The 13,001-nt window shown below is 43.5% G+C and overlaps 1 protein-coding gene across 14 annotated transcripts in view; it reads left to right on the forward strand.

The window, feature by feature from the left end:
* Nucleotides 1-13,001, forward strand: part of Rbfox1 (RNA binding fox-1 homolog 1) — a 1,956,039-nt gene that overhangs the window by 767,532 nt on the left and 1,175,506 nt on the right. For all 14 annotated transcript variants that reach the window (XM_074060407.1, XM_074060396.1, XM_074060397.1 and 11 more), the window contains exon 4: nt 10,493-10,555. In XM_074060407.1, the coding sequence (XP_073916508.1) occupies nt 10,493-10,555 (63 nt within the window). The remainder of the gene's footprint in view (nt 1-10,492; nt 10,556-13,001) is intronic.

Raw genomic sequence — 13,001 nt, forward strand, 5'->3', positions numbered from 1 at the left:
TCCTTCACTTCACTGTCTGTGTTTCTGGAACATTGTACCAAATGGCTTGGTTGTTCTTTGCTCAACATGAAGGACTGGCTATCAGGAGTGTCCTTCTATCTTCCAAAATCCATTTACATTATTGTTTAATTTTTTCTTTTTTGGAGGGGGGATGATTTCATAATTTCACACTGAGGCACACTGTTTATTTATTTTTTTTCTCGGTGTTGACTCCCTTGGAAACTCATATACTTTTGGAGTCTCTTTGCCCTGATTTTTATTGATTTTTCTGTCTTGTGAGCACGTACATGAGACAGATTGTCTATAGGAAGCCAAAGGAAAGAGCCTTTTAGAACAAGAAGGCCCAAGTGTTTCTTGTGCAAATGGAAAACTGAGGCCCAGAGACAGTGTTACATACTGCAATCATGATCAACAGCTAGCTAGGAATGGGCACGGGACAGACACCTACATCTGTTTCAGGGACTAAATTTGGGGAGAAAAATTAAGCCACGTATTTTCCAGAGCACAAGTTTGGGGCATATTTTAGAGGTAAAAAATGTAGCAAAAGCACTCTCAATGACTCCAAAAATCTTTGCATTTTTCACCAGTGATAAGAAAGTGCTGCGATATCTAAGTGGGAATGTCTCCCGTGTGTGAGAACAGACCCTATCACAGTGACTCTGTTGGACCCGATGCTCGTGACTCTTACCCATAAAGATAATGGCATGGAGCTTGCCTTGAGAGTTTTACTATTTCCTTGAGATTACATTCTTGCAATGATGAGACCAGCTTGAATTTTCAGTGTAGTTGTGAGACCTTTGTTAGGTTGAAATGAATTCTGATAAGCTGATTATCTCTCTGGAGAAAATATGATGTCCACATTTTCACAGCTTAGTTCCTATCACTTCAGTGCCATTTTTATTCCAAGACATCTTCCCCAGTCTGAATTAAATAAGGTAATAAGGTGCTCTGAAGTCCAACACATATTAAATAGAATTTAAAAAAAATATCAAGACCTACAGGGTGGAGGATGGGTTTTCTTTACGGTGGATTTTTCTCTTTCCATGTTGAACTAACATGATTGCTAGCTAGCTTCTTTTTTCTTTATAGAGCAGTGAGTTATGAAGCTCAGAAATAAAGTGTTCTCAGTGGTGTAAATAAAGCCATAATCTGAGCAAATATATCACAGTATGTACCGAGGGTTTTCTTTTTGCCTTTTTTTTTTTTTGGTCTTTTTCTCTCCTCCCTATAGTCCAGTTTATGCCGTTGTGTATTGTTGACACATTAATCTTGGTAATAGAAAAGGAAAGCTACTTTTCATTGAGAAATAGATTCAAAGTAAAAGATGATTAATGAGCAAAAGTGTTGTGCATTGCCAACAACGGCCTTCGTGTCCCAACTCTATAAACTTGTCTGTACCTCTCAACCTGTGAGCTTTCTGCTGACTCTACCCATGTGACCTCACGGGGTCTGGGTGGCTTAGTACCCAACCTACCTGAGTCATAAACAGAGACAGTCAACCATGTGAATTTCAGGGAGACTTTTATAAACCTGTTCACTGTATCTGCATGATCTCACCCTCCAATGAGAGAGGTCAACAGAACTAGTAAGATTTTGGATAATCACCAGTGTGACTTGGTTGGGTGGAGGTGACCCATTGCGCTGTAACTTCCTGTGTGTGTGAGAGCCCATCACAGCCTCACAGCACATCAGGTCCACTGGTATATCTCTGTCCAACGGCATTCGCAGGATGGGATGCCCACTTGAAGTGGGAGTATTCTGTCCTAGACCCAGTTCAGGATGATTGCTGTTCAGATCAGAGTTCAAGTTCTGGCACCTGCCCCACTATGTAACCTCTCTGAGTTCCATGTTTCAGCTGAACCTTCAGATGATGACCACAGCACAGGTAAGTGACAGAAATACAGTGAAGGTTCTGTGCAGATTGTTTATCAGTGTGCTGCTCACAGGCTGAGCACTGGACATCCCCCCCCTTCCTTCTTCTTGTTTTGGGCATCATCTTTATAGCAATTCACATATGCATGTCCTTGGTGGTACCAGGTGGATATTTACTGAGCATCTTTAAGTCACAATATTTTTCTACCATTTTTTGCTTGTTTTTAAGTTTCCCCTTGGGAGAAGGACTTAAATATGACTTCAGTAGATAGAGTTTTTGAACACCCACTGTAACCATACGCTAAAGCCTTTCTGTGTATAATATTGTCTAATCATTGTACAAATATTGTAAGAGAAATCTTCATTACTTAAGCATGAGAATTGAGCAGCAGGGATGGAAGGAAACTCACCAACATTGCACAGTTAGGAAAGGCGACAGTGGGGATTTGCATCTGAGTGGGCCTGACTTCTAAGGTCACTGGTCTTCCTTCATACACATGCTCCTCTCTTTGAAAATTATGATCTGTCTTTGGGGTGATCTCTGGGAATCTGGGTATGTTGTATGCAGAGAAGTAGGGCTCAGAGAAAGGCACTCACTGCAGGAGGATTAGGAAAGAGTTTTCGGCTTTCATTGAGACCCTTGGGAGCCAGAAGACAATGTGGTTTCATCCTACACTCCTTCTGGCATTCATTCACAGGGCTGGTAATTAGCTAACACAGGCTTTGTTACAGGTGCTGTGTTAGGTGCAGATTGTCCTGCAGAGAAGCGACCTCCCACATCCTCATGGCACATTCAGTCCAGCAAGGCAGACGGCAAACGTTTTGTTGTGTAGTTACAGTGGAGACAGACATGACAAGGGAGACCATCCTAGACTTGCAGCAGAGACGGGTCATGGGAGGTGTACTGTGCTGGGGATGTGTGACCCGAGAGCCTAATCAACCAAAGAGGGTCTCCTTTCCCTTCAAGCACTGCTCCTTTGGGTTGCAGGGGACCCTGTGCCTCTCAGTCGTCACTTATGCACTCGAAGTAATGGGGCTCCGTGTGCCAGTTTTACAGAGTTTGCCCTGCTTTTTCAGGTGAGCAGTTTGGTGGTTTCGACATGGATGAGGCCCTTGGGTCTTCTTAAGAGCATGTATGTGCCAGGTCACCTAGAGGTGCAGTGGATTTGGGTAAACTCTGTCCCTGGCATTCATGAGCATTTGCTATGAAGCCTTGTTCCTCTTGGTGGAAACTCCTGGTCATCTCAGTGGCCAAAGGAAGGGGTGTTGTCATCTTCCATGGTTTCCTGTGATGCCCATAGCCAGCATGGTGACCGTCCATCTCTGCCTGCCTGCTATTGTGCAACCTAAGAATCTGCCTATAGGACATAAACCTCCTCCCACCCTTTACTCAGATTTGCTTTGCCCTGTCCTTGTTCCTCTAAAGAAGCATCCCAGACGCTGGAACTGTGGGAGGCTAGAAGAAAGGGAACCTCAGAGAGGCTGCTTGATGAAGTCTGTGCTCTTACTTTTCTGTCGTTGCAAGAAGTAAACCCGGCCAATATGCCTTGTCAAAGAGCCGTCCTGGATGGATGGAAGTTGAGAGGCAGGCTAAATATTGTACTAACTTGGAGTCATATGGAACTGCATTAGGATCTTGGCTTTGCTGGTCACAAGCCTTAAAATGTGGGGCAAGTGCCTTTGGATCCTTAAAGGTCAAGTTTATTGTCATAAAAGGAGAACAGTGGTTATTGTGATTGGAGGTGCTTTTGCACTAATTGGATAATAGCTAATTATTATTTATATTAACAATATAGCTTCTCCTGGCCAGGTTCAGTTACTCATACCTATAATCCCAGCTACTCAGGACATGGAGATCAGGAAGAGTGCAGTTTGAGACCAACTCTGGCAAAAGTTAGTGAGATCCCATCTCACTGTCTGGTGTCACCAGCCAGACAGGAAGCATAAATAAGAGGATGGTGGTCCAAGACCAGCCCAGGAAAAGGCATGGGACCCTATCCAAAAGATAATTAAAAAAAAATCAGGACACCTGAATTCAAACCCCAATACCACCAATGATAATAAAAATAATGGCATAGATGTTAATAATATCTAGTGCTAATCAGGTAATAACTAATTTATATTATTTATATTACATTAATAATAGTTATTCTGAATATCCAGTACTAATTGGATAATATCTAATTTATATCATATTAAAATATACCCATGATTACTACCCAACACTAATTAGATCATAAGAAATTTATAATTCTATTTGAATATATATAATTATGCAAATACTAATAGTAATTATGACACAATACAGTATTCTGTAATAGTGCACTCACGATTATTATTTGTATTGCATAATATGAATAAAATAACAACAGTCCAAATAATGTGTAGGAATAATATCTCAGTCTTATCTGGGTTGTTAGTGTTCTAGCTGTTTGCTTGGACCACTGGGAGCCTGTGTGTACATCTGTCTCCTGCCTCCATCACAGATGGGCAGACGTTCCTTACAGAAGGCCAGGTGGCCACTATGGCCAAGTGCGGGGGCCGTGTGGTTCATCAAGTGATACCATGAAAGCTGAAGTGCAGACAGTGCCGCAGGGCAAGGCAATGTCCCAACACAGCTTCATTTACAAACCCAAGGCTAGGTGTTGGATGTGACTCATGAGCCCTAGTTTGCTGATCCAATCCACGTTCAGGCTTGAGTGGTACAACTGCTGGGGCTGAGACAATCTGCCTACGTGGTCCTGGGTTGGTTTTGCCTGGAAAACTTAGTCCCTGGAACATGCCGCCAGTCACAGAAACCCCCTGAAGCTAGGCTCGGCCAGAGGGGTGATTTGTTGGAACCATGAGTTAGAATCTGCTGTTTATCCTAAGAGCAGGAGCTTCAACCAGGCATCTGAGTCGTTGACAAGGGACACAAACATTGTCTGCAACAGCCAGCATCATTTTTAGAAAAACAGATATGGAGTATGGAGGCACATCAGAAGAATTCCCCACCCTCATCAGTCCAGAAACTGAGCTCTGCCATGTAACTGTCTTCAGGTGACACTTTTTGACTCACTGTGTATTTCAATGCTACGGGGACATTCCCTCTGCTCCCCCCGTTGTAGGAGGACACCTTCATTTTACTTCTCAGCTGAAAACACATGCTTCTTTCCCTCTCACCCTGTCCTCAGAAAGTTTTAATTTCATAGAGATTGAAATAATCAGGTCTCAGGTGTACATTTCTTTTCAAAGAGTTGCAAGCACATCCTTTGAATTCGATGTCCTGTGTTATGTACTTGCTGGAAAAATAATATAAATATACCTTGAGATTTCCCTGGAGTTCAGCTTCCCTTTTCATACCGGGTCTAGCTGAAGTTTGGAGCACAACTAAAAAGAACCTGGTTGCCTTCCACAGGCCCTGTTATCTCTGGCAGGTTCAAAAGCAATCTGTAGGAGAAGGTTCTGGTACTTCCGTTCTCTCTGGCCTTGAATCTGAGAGTCTGAGGAAGTCTTTGGAGTATGCACGGCCACATCTTTTTGACAGACAGTGCAAATTAAAAGATCTGGCGTGGCCCAGGAGCCGGGGACCCAAGCTTGCCCCTTGGGTTTTCATTTACAGTTAGGCACTGCAGATAGTTATTGCTGACAGCGAAGCCGAGGCTAGTGGCAGAGAGCGTGTGACAGGAGGCTCGTGCCAACCAGTAATTGGGAGGATTATTTTTAATCAGAACATACCCTACAGCCCAAACATTAGAAATCTCCTGTAAGGCCAAGACAGGAAATTAAACACACCAAGAAGAACACTCACGGCAGGGCGGGTGGGGGGTGCTGTGTGGGGTATAATATCGTTAGGCTTCTGGAGGTCCCTGGAGTTTCCTAAGGATGTTTGTGTCCCTAGAGAGTGAGACGGGAGGAACCCTTCCACAGAACAGCTAGAAGCTGTACTGAGCGCCCATGAATGGGCAACCACAGCTGAGTTAAATGCAACAAACAGACTAATTGACAGTATTGCATTGAAACAGATGGTAAGTCAAATGTCAGCCTTGGAGAAGCAACTACAATTGTGTTTCATCAGCAAAGAAAGAGCTCCATGGGTTCCTTTTTTTTCTGAAATGTTTCATAAGCACCTATTATATGCCAGGGGTTGTGTCAGCTCCTGACACAGGGATATACATTAAGACTTTGTCATAAGGACTGTTGTTACTGGAAAAGGCGTAGCTCTTGCCCATGATGACCTTCTATGGATTGGTAATTCTAGGTCATCTTGTCATGGAATCCTCATATCCACCTTCTGTGGAGAAGACTGGGATCCTTTGTCTGGACACAGATAAACTGAGGCTCCAAGAGATCATACAGCTTGCCCAAGGATCAGTGAATAGAAGAATGCATTTCACATCTGAGTCTGAGTCAAATACTTTGCAACACTGTCACTCGTGAATGTGATAACACAGTTTGGCACTTTGTTCCCATGGGGAAAGATGGATATGGAGACAGAAGTCCATGAGGAATGAGTGCTGACATATGGTAGCTGGGTTCTCAGAGTGGGAAGGACAAAGCTCTGCCTTGTACTCGGGGGGGGTGAAGAATTCGAAGTACAGGTGCACGTCCACCGGGAATCACAGGGAAGGACATAGCCAGAGCACAGTCTCGGTGACGTCAGAGGGTGGGCATTCTGATTCTGTCTAGAATGATTGACTCTTGGAATTTGTTTTCATAATCAGTAAATATAAGGGGGGAATAACTATTTGGGGGTCACAGTTAGCACTGAGCCCAGGCATTGACACAAGAAGGGCATGGGGAGCTGAGTTGATGTGGATATCAACTCCTGAAGTCCAAAGATGTCCCATGCTGTCTTTGCAGAGTGGATTGGGGTGAGGAGAGGAGGGATGCTTTTGCCCATGTCTCACTTTAGAAAATACAACATAGATTTATAGTAAAATGTCATATTGGTTCTGAGTCTGGAGTTCAGGCTGCTGCGGTCCTGCAGGGAATCCTGGGACACACTGGATCTTTGACACTGCGGTAGACAGTGAGTTTGGTAATTGGAGTGAAGTAGTGTCATTGGTCAGCAGCCTCTTGTTCTGTGGCTGGGAGTCACAGACTTCCTTGGGGAGGGTCTTGGCTCCAATCTATGGGGGGCTTTAGCACAGTGCCCTTGTCCTCCAGGCTCCCTCCATCCTTCCCAGGTGAGATGAGCAGTGACTTTTCTAGGTTCTGCCATCACCAAGTGCATATTATAAGCACCAGGTGAGACTGGTGATGTAGCTTCAGGGCACCATCAAAAACAGTTAACCTGTAGATCCCAGAATGATGGCAAGGGTTACTGTGGAGTGTATCAAGTACAAACTTAGTCACATCACTGATATGGTAAAGACTGCTAGCTCACCTGAAAGCAAAGCAGGTGGAAAATACCAAATAGGTTCAAGATCACGCTCACAGATAGGATCTTACACGAGTCATCTTTGCCTATAAGCAAGAAGAGCTCATGCACACTACCTCAAGGCATTGGGACATTTCTTACAGCAGGGGAGAGTCAGCAGTGAATGGCAGGAGGTGGCATGAGTTATGCAAGTCAGCATCACGAACTTCTGTGCAATCAGGACAAAGGCAAACTCCTGCCTGGTGGCCTTCCCTCTCCTCCTCTTTTCTCTGCTTATGACTTTATGACTGTGCATCCCAAACTTTCTTCTTCTGCACCATTCTGCATTTGTGACCAAGAACAGTGACCCCACCACTGCTGAGTTCTCTGTACTGGAAACTGAAGATACTTGCAAGTATCTTCCAAATTCCTGGGAGAAAATTGAACCTAGGAGTTCAAGTGCACTGGCTCTTGCCAATGGAGATATACCATGCATTTTGAACATAATTTCTGCTATGGCACTAGACAGAGATGGGTGTGGGGAGGGAAATGACTTAGAGAAGGTGGGTAGTCATCCAGGAAATTGTCAAAATAAGCAACGGAGTGGCTAAGTCCACCTTTCCTTCCTTCCTCCCTCCCTTCTCCCTGACTGCCATCTTTCCTTCCTTCCATACCAAGTTAGTCTCAGTGTGATGAAAATCCCACCTGATTTCTGCAGGGACCCCAAATTTTTCTTGGTTGCACATTGCAAGAGTCATTGAAAACTCAGAACCATCTCAAAAAAAGAAAAAGTACCTCCCTCCCTGGGATTCTAGAGAGGATGGTGGGTTTCTCATGGTCTCTGGTGCCATTGGTAATAACCATTGCCATTCTCACCTTGTGACAATGGTTTGCAGCCTTTGTTTTTATAAAGCAACCCTCCTAAAGGACCCGACAGATTCTTACTGGTGCAAAGGAGATCCATTTCAACAGCACGTTGTATTAGAATGGTATAGAGGTGTGGGTGGACACACACATGAAATTAATGGGTTACCTGAGTACTAGGTACAGAATAATGGAGCAGGCCCTGTTGCTCAGAAAACACCTCTGCCTGAAATGGGTCATGTCCTTCCTTGGTGTTAGAAGTCTTTGGGTCAGTGAGAAGTCATTGCTTTGGCTATACAGCATGGTGAGCAGCTGCTAAGTGGCTGGGCACTGGGTCAGATGATGGAGTTGCACTGTGGAAGCAAACACTGCCCCAGCCCTCAGGAACACAGAGCCTGTGGAGGCTAAGTCCACAACGGGTTACGGAGGACGTGCAATTCTGGTTCTGATACAAGAATGTATGTGACCATGGGGACTCCCCCTCCCCCCCCAATTTTGGTCTAGCTGGAAGGATCTGTGAATGCTACAGAGATGGTGGAGTGGTGGATTGATTTTGGAGAATGAGATCACATTGGTCCAGATGGAGGCAGCTCAGGAAGAGAGAAGGATGCGATCAAAGGGTTGGAGTAGTAATGGTAACTTGCTACTTCGTGTAGCAAGGCTACTGGTCTTCTTGGTAGTTTGATGTAGCTGGATCTTATCATGATTGAGTGAGTGTAAGAGACAAAGGAAGTGACTGGAAGGTGGAGGACAGAGAGCAAGAAGACTGAACCTCACCCAAGTTATCATTTATTTATTTACTTATTTTTCTTAAGACAGTGTCTTGCTATATGTATATAACCCAGGCTGGTCTTGAACTCACAATCTCCCTGCCTCAGCCTCCAAAGTTTTGGGATTACAGGTGTGTATAGCACATCTGGTTTGTCATTGTTTTTAATAAATAGGAGAATGCATGTAAATTTTGATACAGAGCCTCAGAGATAATTAAGTGTTCAAACTACTACTATTAAGTGTGAGATAATTCTGTTGAGGCACAGCGTGCATTTAAAGAACCACATTTGACTACTCATTTCCTGAATTTCCCAACTCTTTTTCCCATGCTGTGCTCTTCCATTCATCAGTCACATCCTTCTTATCTCTAAGATCTCAGTTCTATTGCCACTTCCTTGATGGAGCCTTCCCCAACATCCTGACCAAATTTCTGTCCTAATTGTAGGCACCAAGAGGACATTGGCTCATGTCTATAGTTCCAGCTGTGTAGGAGGCAGAAGCAGGAGGATTGCAAATTTGAGGCTAGCCAGGTTACATTAGGGAGACCCTGTCTCAGAAATAATATACAGGTCAATTGGTGGCATGTGCCTATAATCCCAGTTATGCAAGAGGACTAGGTAGGAAGATCATGGTTTGAGGTAGGTCCAGGAAAAAACATGAGAACCTAGCTGAAGTATAGCTAAATGCAAAAAAGGACTGGGTGTGTGGCTTAAGTGGTGGAGCACTTGTCTGACAGGTGTGAGGTTGCACGGTCACTCCCCAGCACTGAGAGAGAGAGAGAGAAAGAGAGAGAGAGAGAATGCGAATGCTTGGTGTAAAAATAGCCTAATAAATAAATAATAATAAACTTTTATATAGCAGCACTGCTGGTGGAGTGTTCCAGGGTTAGAGCCCCTGCCTAGCAAGTGTGAGAGCACAAGTCTCTGAGTTCAAACCCCAGAACTGCCTCTCCCAAAAGTTTCCTTAAATAGCCCCATTTTTGTGTCAGACACAACGCTGAGTACTTTACAAATGCTAACTTCTGATAAGCTCTTTAACCTCTGTGGCATGTACTGTGTGTATTCTAGTTTTACACATGAGGAATATTAGAGAAAAGCTAAGTGACTTGGCATGATCAAAAAGCCAGTAAGTAGTGGATCCAAGGATGATTGGAAAGATGGATGGAGGGACAGACGTTCGGATGAACAAATGGATAGTGGATGGATTTGTAGATGGATGGATGGATGGATGGATGGACAGAACGAATGAAAATGTTGACCTTTGGTCTTTATTCAACACATCCTGGGACCAAGAGCTCATCATATAAGAGAAGAGTAGAACACAATGCTTCCAGGCTTGGCATCCAGTGGCCCAAGCTCTACCATATCTATGTGCTCTTCATGCAACTGACTTGCATTGTGTGGAACCCTTCTACCTCTTCTGAAATAGGAAAAATAATTACACCTTCCTAGTTAGGATGTGAAGGGACTTATCAAAAATACATTGAGAAACTTTACCATTATTTTCATCATCCTTACTATCATTATTGTTGTTAAGTCAGAGTTTATTTTAGGTTTTAGCCAACATTACTGTAACAAAAATGGTGCACACAGAATGCATGAATATGGCTCTTGATACTAATGTCCTCCCTCTTTTCTTCCTCAGGAAACTGCTCAAAGAACTCATGCAAGTGGAACCTACAGCTTCCTTGATCAGACTCAGCACTCAGTAAGTGTGGCCTGTTGGAACACTCCTTACATAAACACATCCATTTCTTTGACTGAGTCTTCTGAGTAAAGCTCTCTTATACAAGCCTGAACTTCCCACAGAAACTTTGCCATCTGCCTGCATCTTTCTTGTATGCACTGCTGTGTTGGATTCAGAACTGAGAAGGAGGCAGAAACACCTCCCAGGTCCCCCTCACCCTTACAGTTAAACTGGAACCTGTCAATGGGTGTACCCCACCTTTAGTAGCTGGGGGTTAGCATAAAATGTGCTTTGTTTTCCTATGTTCGGTACAATTTATTAGATGAATTTTTTGTTGTTCCTCTAGTTGCATGGAAAGCAGAAAGAAAAACCAACAAACCCAGGTCTCTCAATGAGAGCAAGACCACGTAACTCTGAAGGCATTAAGAACAATTCATTTTGCTCTGTTTCAAGCCAAATATGTGACCATTGTATAACATTGCTGCAGAAAAGAAATTCTATATTTGAACATGCTGGGGTACATTGTAGAAATATCGTTTGTTTTTAGCCAGTAAGCATTTTCCCACGGTTGCCTTTCCTTTTGCATACAAGGACTTTATTTTGGTGAAGTAAGCAGTATTTTGTTCAATTGCCCCAAATACACACACATGCGCACACAGACACATACATTAGTAATAAAAGGGTAGCATCTCCATAAAATGTACTGACATTGGCTCTCTTCTGCAATAATTGTATCAGTGGACAACTTGTTTTATGAATAAAACTGTAATGATTTCATAATAAATGTCAAAATTTAAAAAGGGCAACTTAAGGAAATATTTATTTTTCCAGATGTAGCTTCCTTCACAGGTTTCAGAATGGCTTAGCATATTTTACTTCTGAGAGCGATGGAAACTCATTTGGTTCATCAAATATCATTCCATGTCAGAAAGGAACAGGTGAAATTGGAGGCCAGGGGGCTCTAAGTTGCAAGAGGCTGATCAGAGGGAATTCTTTCCCCCTTAGTTGGTGTTGAGTGGCTGCCCCAACTGCTGTGGAATTTGCATGCAAGTAGAGGGAGGAGGAGGAGGAGGAGGAGGAGGAGGAGGAGGAGGAGGAGGAGGAGGAGGAGGAGGAGGAGGAGAAGCCAAGAGATGGTGCCTTAGCTATTTGCTACATCAGAATAACTCCCTGTCACCCTGATCAGCTAAAGCTTGTATCACACAGGAGATTAGACTCAGGCTTTTGTTCCTAGTCATAAAGGAAATTCCGTCTCTAATTCCTTACCTGCCACATCTTCCTTTCCATGCTTTTGATGTTCAGACTGCAGCATTTGCTAAAAATTGCCAGGTTTGTAAGTAAAAAGGAGGATGCTGTTTGGCATGAGGTCTGTTCAAATCTATTGGGTTTAAAATTAAATACACTTGTTACTTTATTGTCTCCTCTTCAAGGGGTATCCTTTTTCTACTTACCCAGTGGTGCTGGGGGCAGGCAGGGGAAGGATGGATTGAGAAAGGAAGGCTTAAGGATGGGGTTTCAGATTATATATAACCTTCCACCTGCTGTCTTCAGATCATGATACAAATTGCTCTTTCTCAGAAAGAAATTCTTGTTTCAACCCTGCACTGGGGCTGAAGTGTCTAACCTAGGGGAGGCTCTGGTCCCCGAGATAATTAGTGCAGTGTTGTAAGGAAGCTCATGTTAATTTGTCTATGGATATGGTATTTCGTAATCTACAAATGCAGTCTAAAGAGAAAAAAAAATATTAATTTGCTGCTCCAAACCAGCAAGCAGATAAAATTTTTTTAAAAATTGAAAAAGGAAGAAATGGAAAAATGCTACATCAGGGAGGCTGAGGGATTCTGTCTAACCTCTGTGTGTCTGGTAGGCTTCAGTTTTTTCCTACTGATTAGCTTTTCTGGTGCCTGGAACTTCAATCCACTTCCGGGGTCAAGAGGTCACCTCCCTTAGAAGGAGCATTGAGTGCCAGGGGGGTTGCTTGGTTACTAGGACTGCAGGTGATCTGGCTTTTGAGTTGGCAATGTGTACTCTTCACTCCTAACAAGTGGGGTATGTGGCAGTTTTGGAAACCACCCCAGTCTTTTCTAGGATTTTACCAGGAGCAACAACTTTGTGGCTAGAATATGCACATGTCTGATATTGTGCCTGATCTGATGTCATGGATGTCTTACCTTGATCTGAGACTCAGTTTTAATATCCTGGTTGACTTCAGAAGATCTTGCATTTACTGCTTCCCAAGTTTGGTTATCTTTTATTAGATAATTTTCCCGAAAGTCCCTTTTGCACTGGACACAGATTGGCCAGTATACCCAATGTAAATAGTTTTCTCATATAAAACTGGCTCTCCACAGATCTTTTTGATCTGTGTGCTCAAAAGAATGGGACAGGAAGCTTGTGTTAGCAGGACCACTGGCTGAACTTAAACCTTGAAGCAACTTCCTTGACCTCTCCCTGTCAAATTGCACTT

Source organism: Castor canadensis, chromosome 17 (genome assembly GCF_047511655.1).
Source record: "Castor canadensis chromosome 17, mCasCan1.hap1v2, whole genome shotgun sequence".
Lineage (NCBI taxonomy): Eukaryota > Metazoa > Chordata > Mammalia > Rodentia > Castoridae > Castor > Castor canadensis.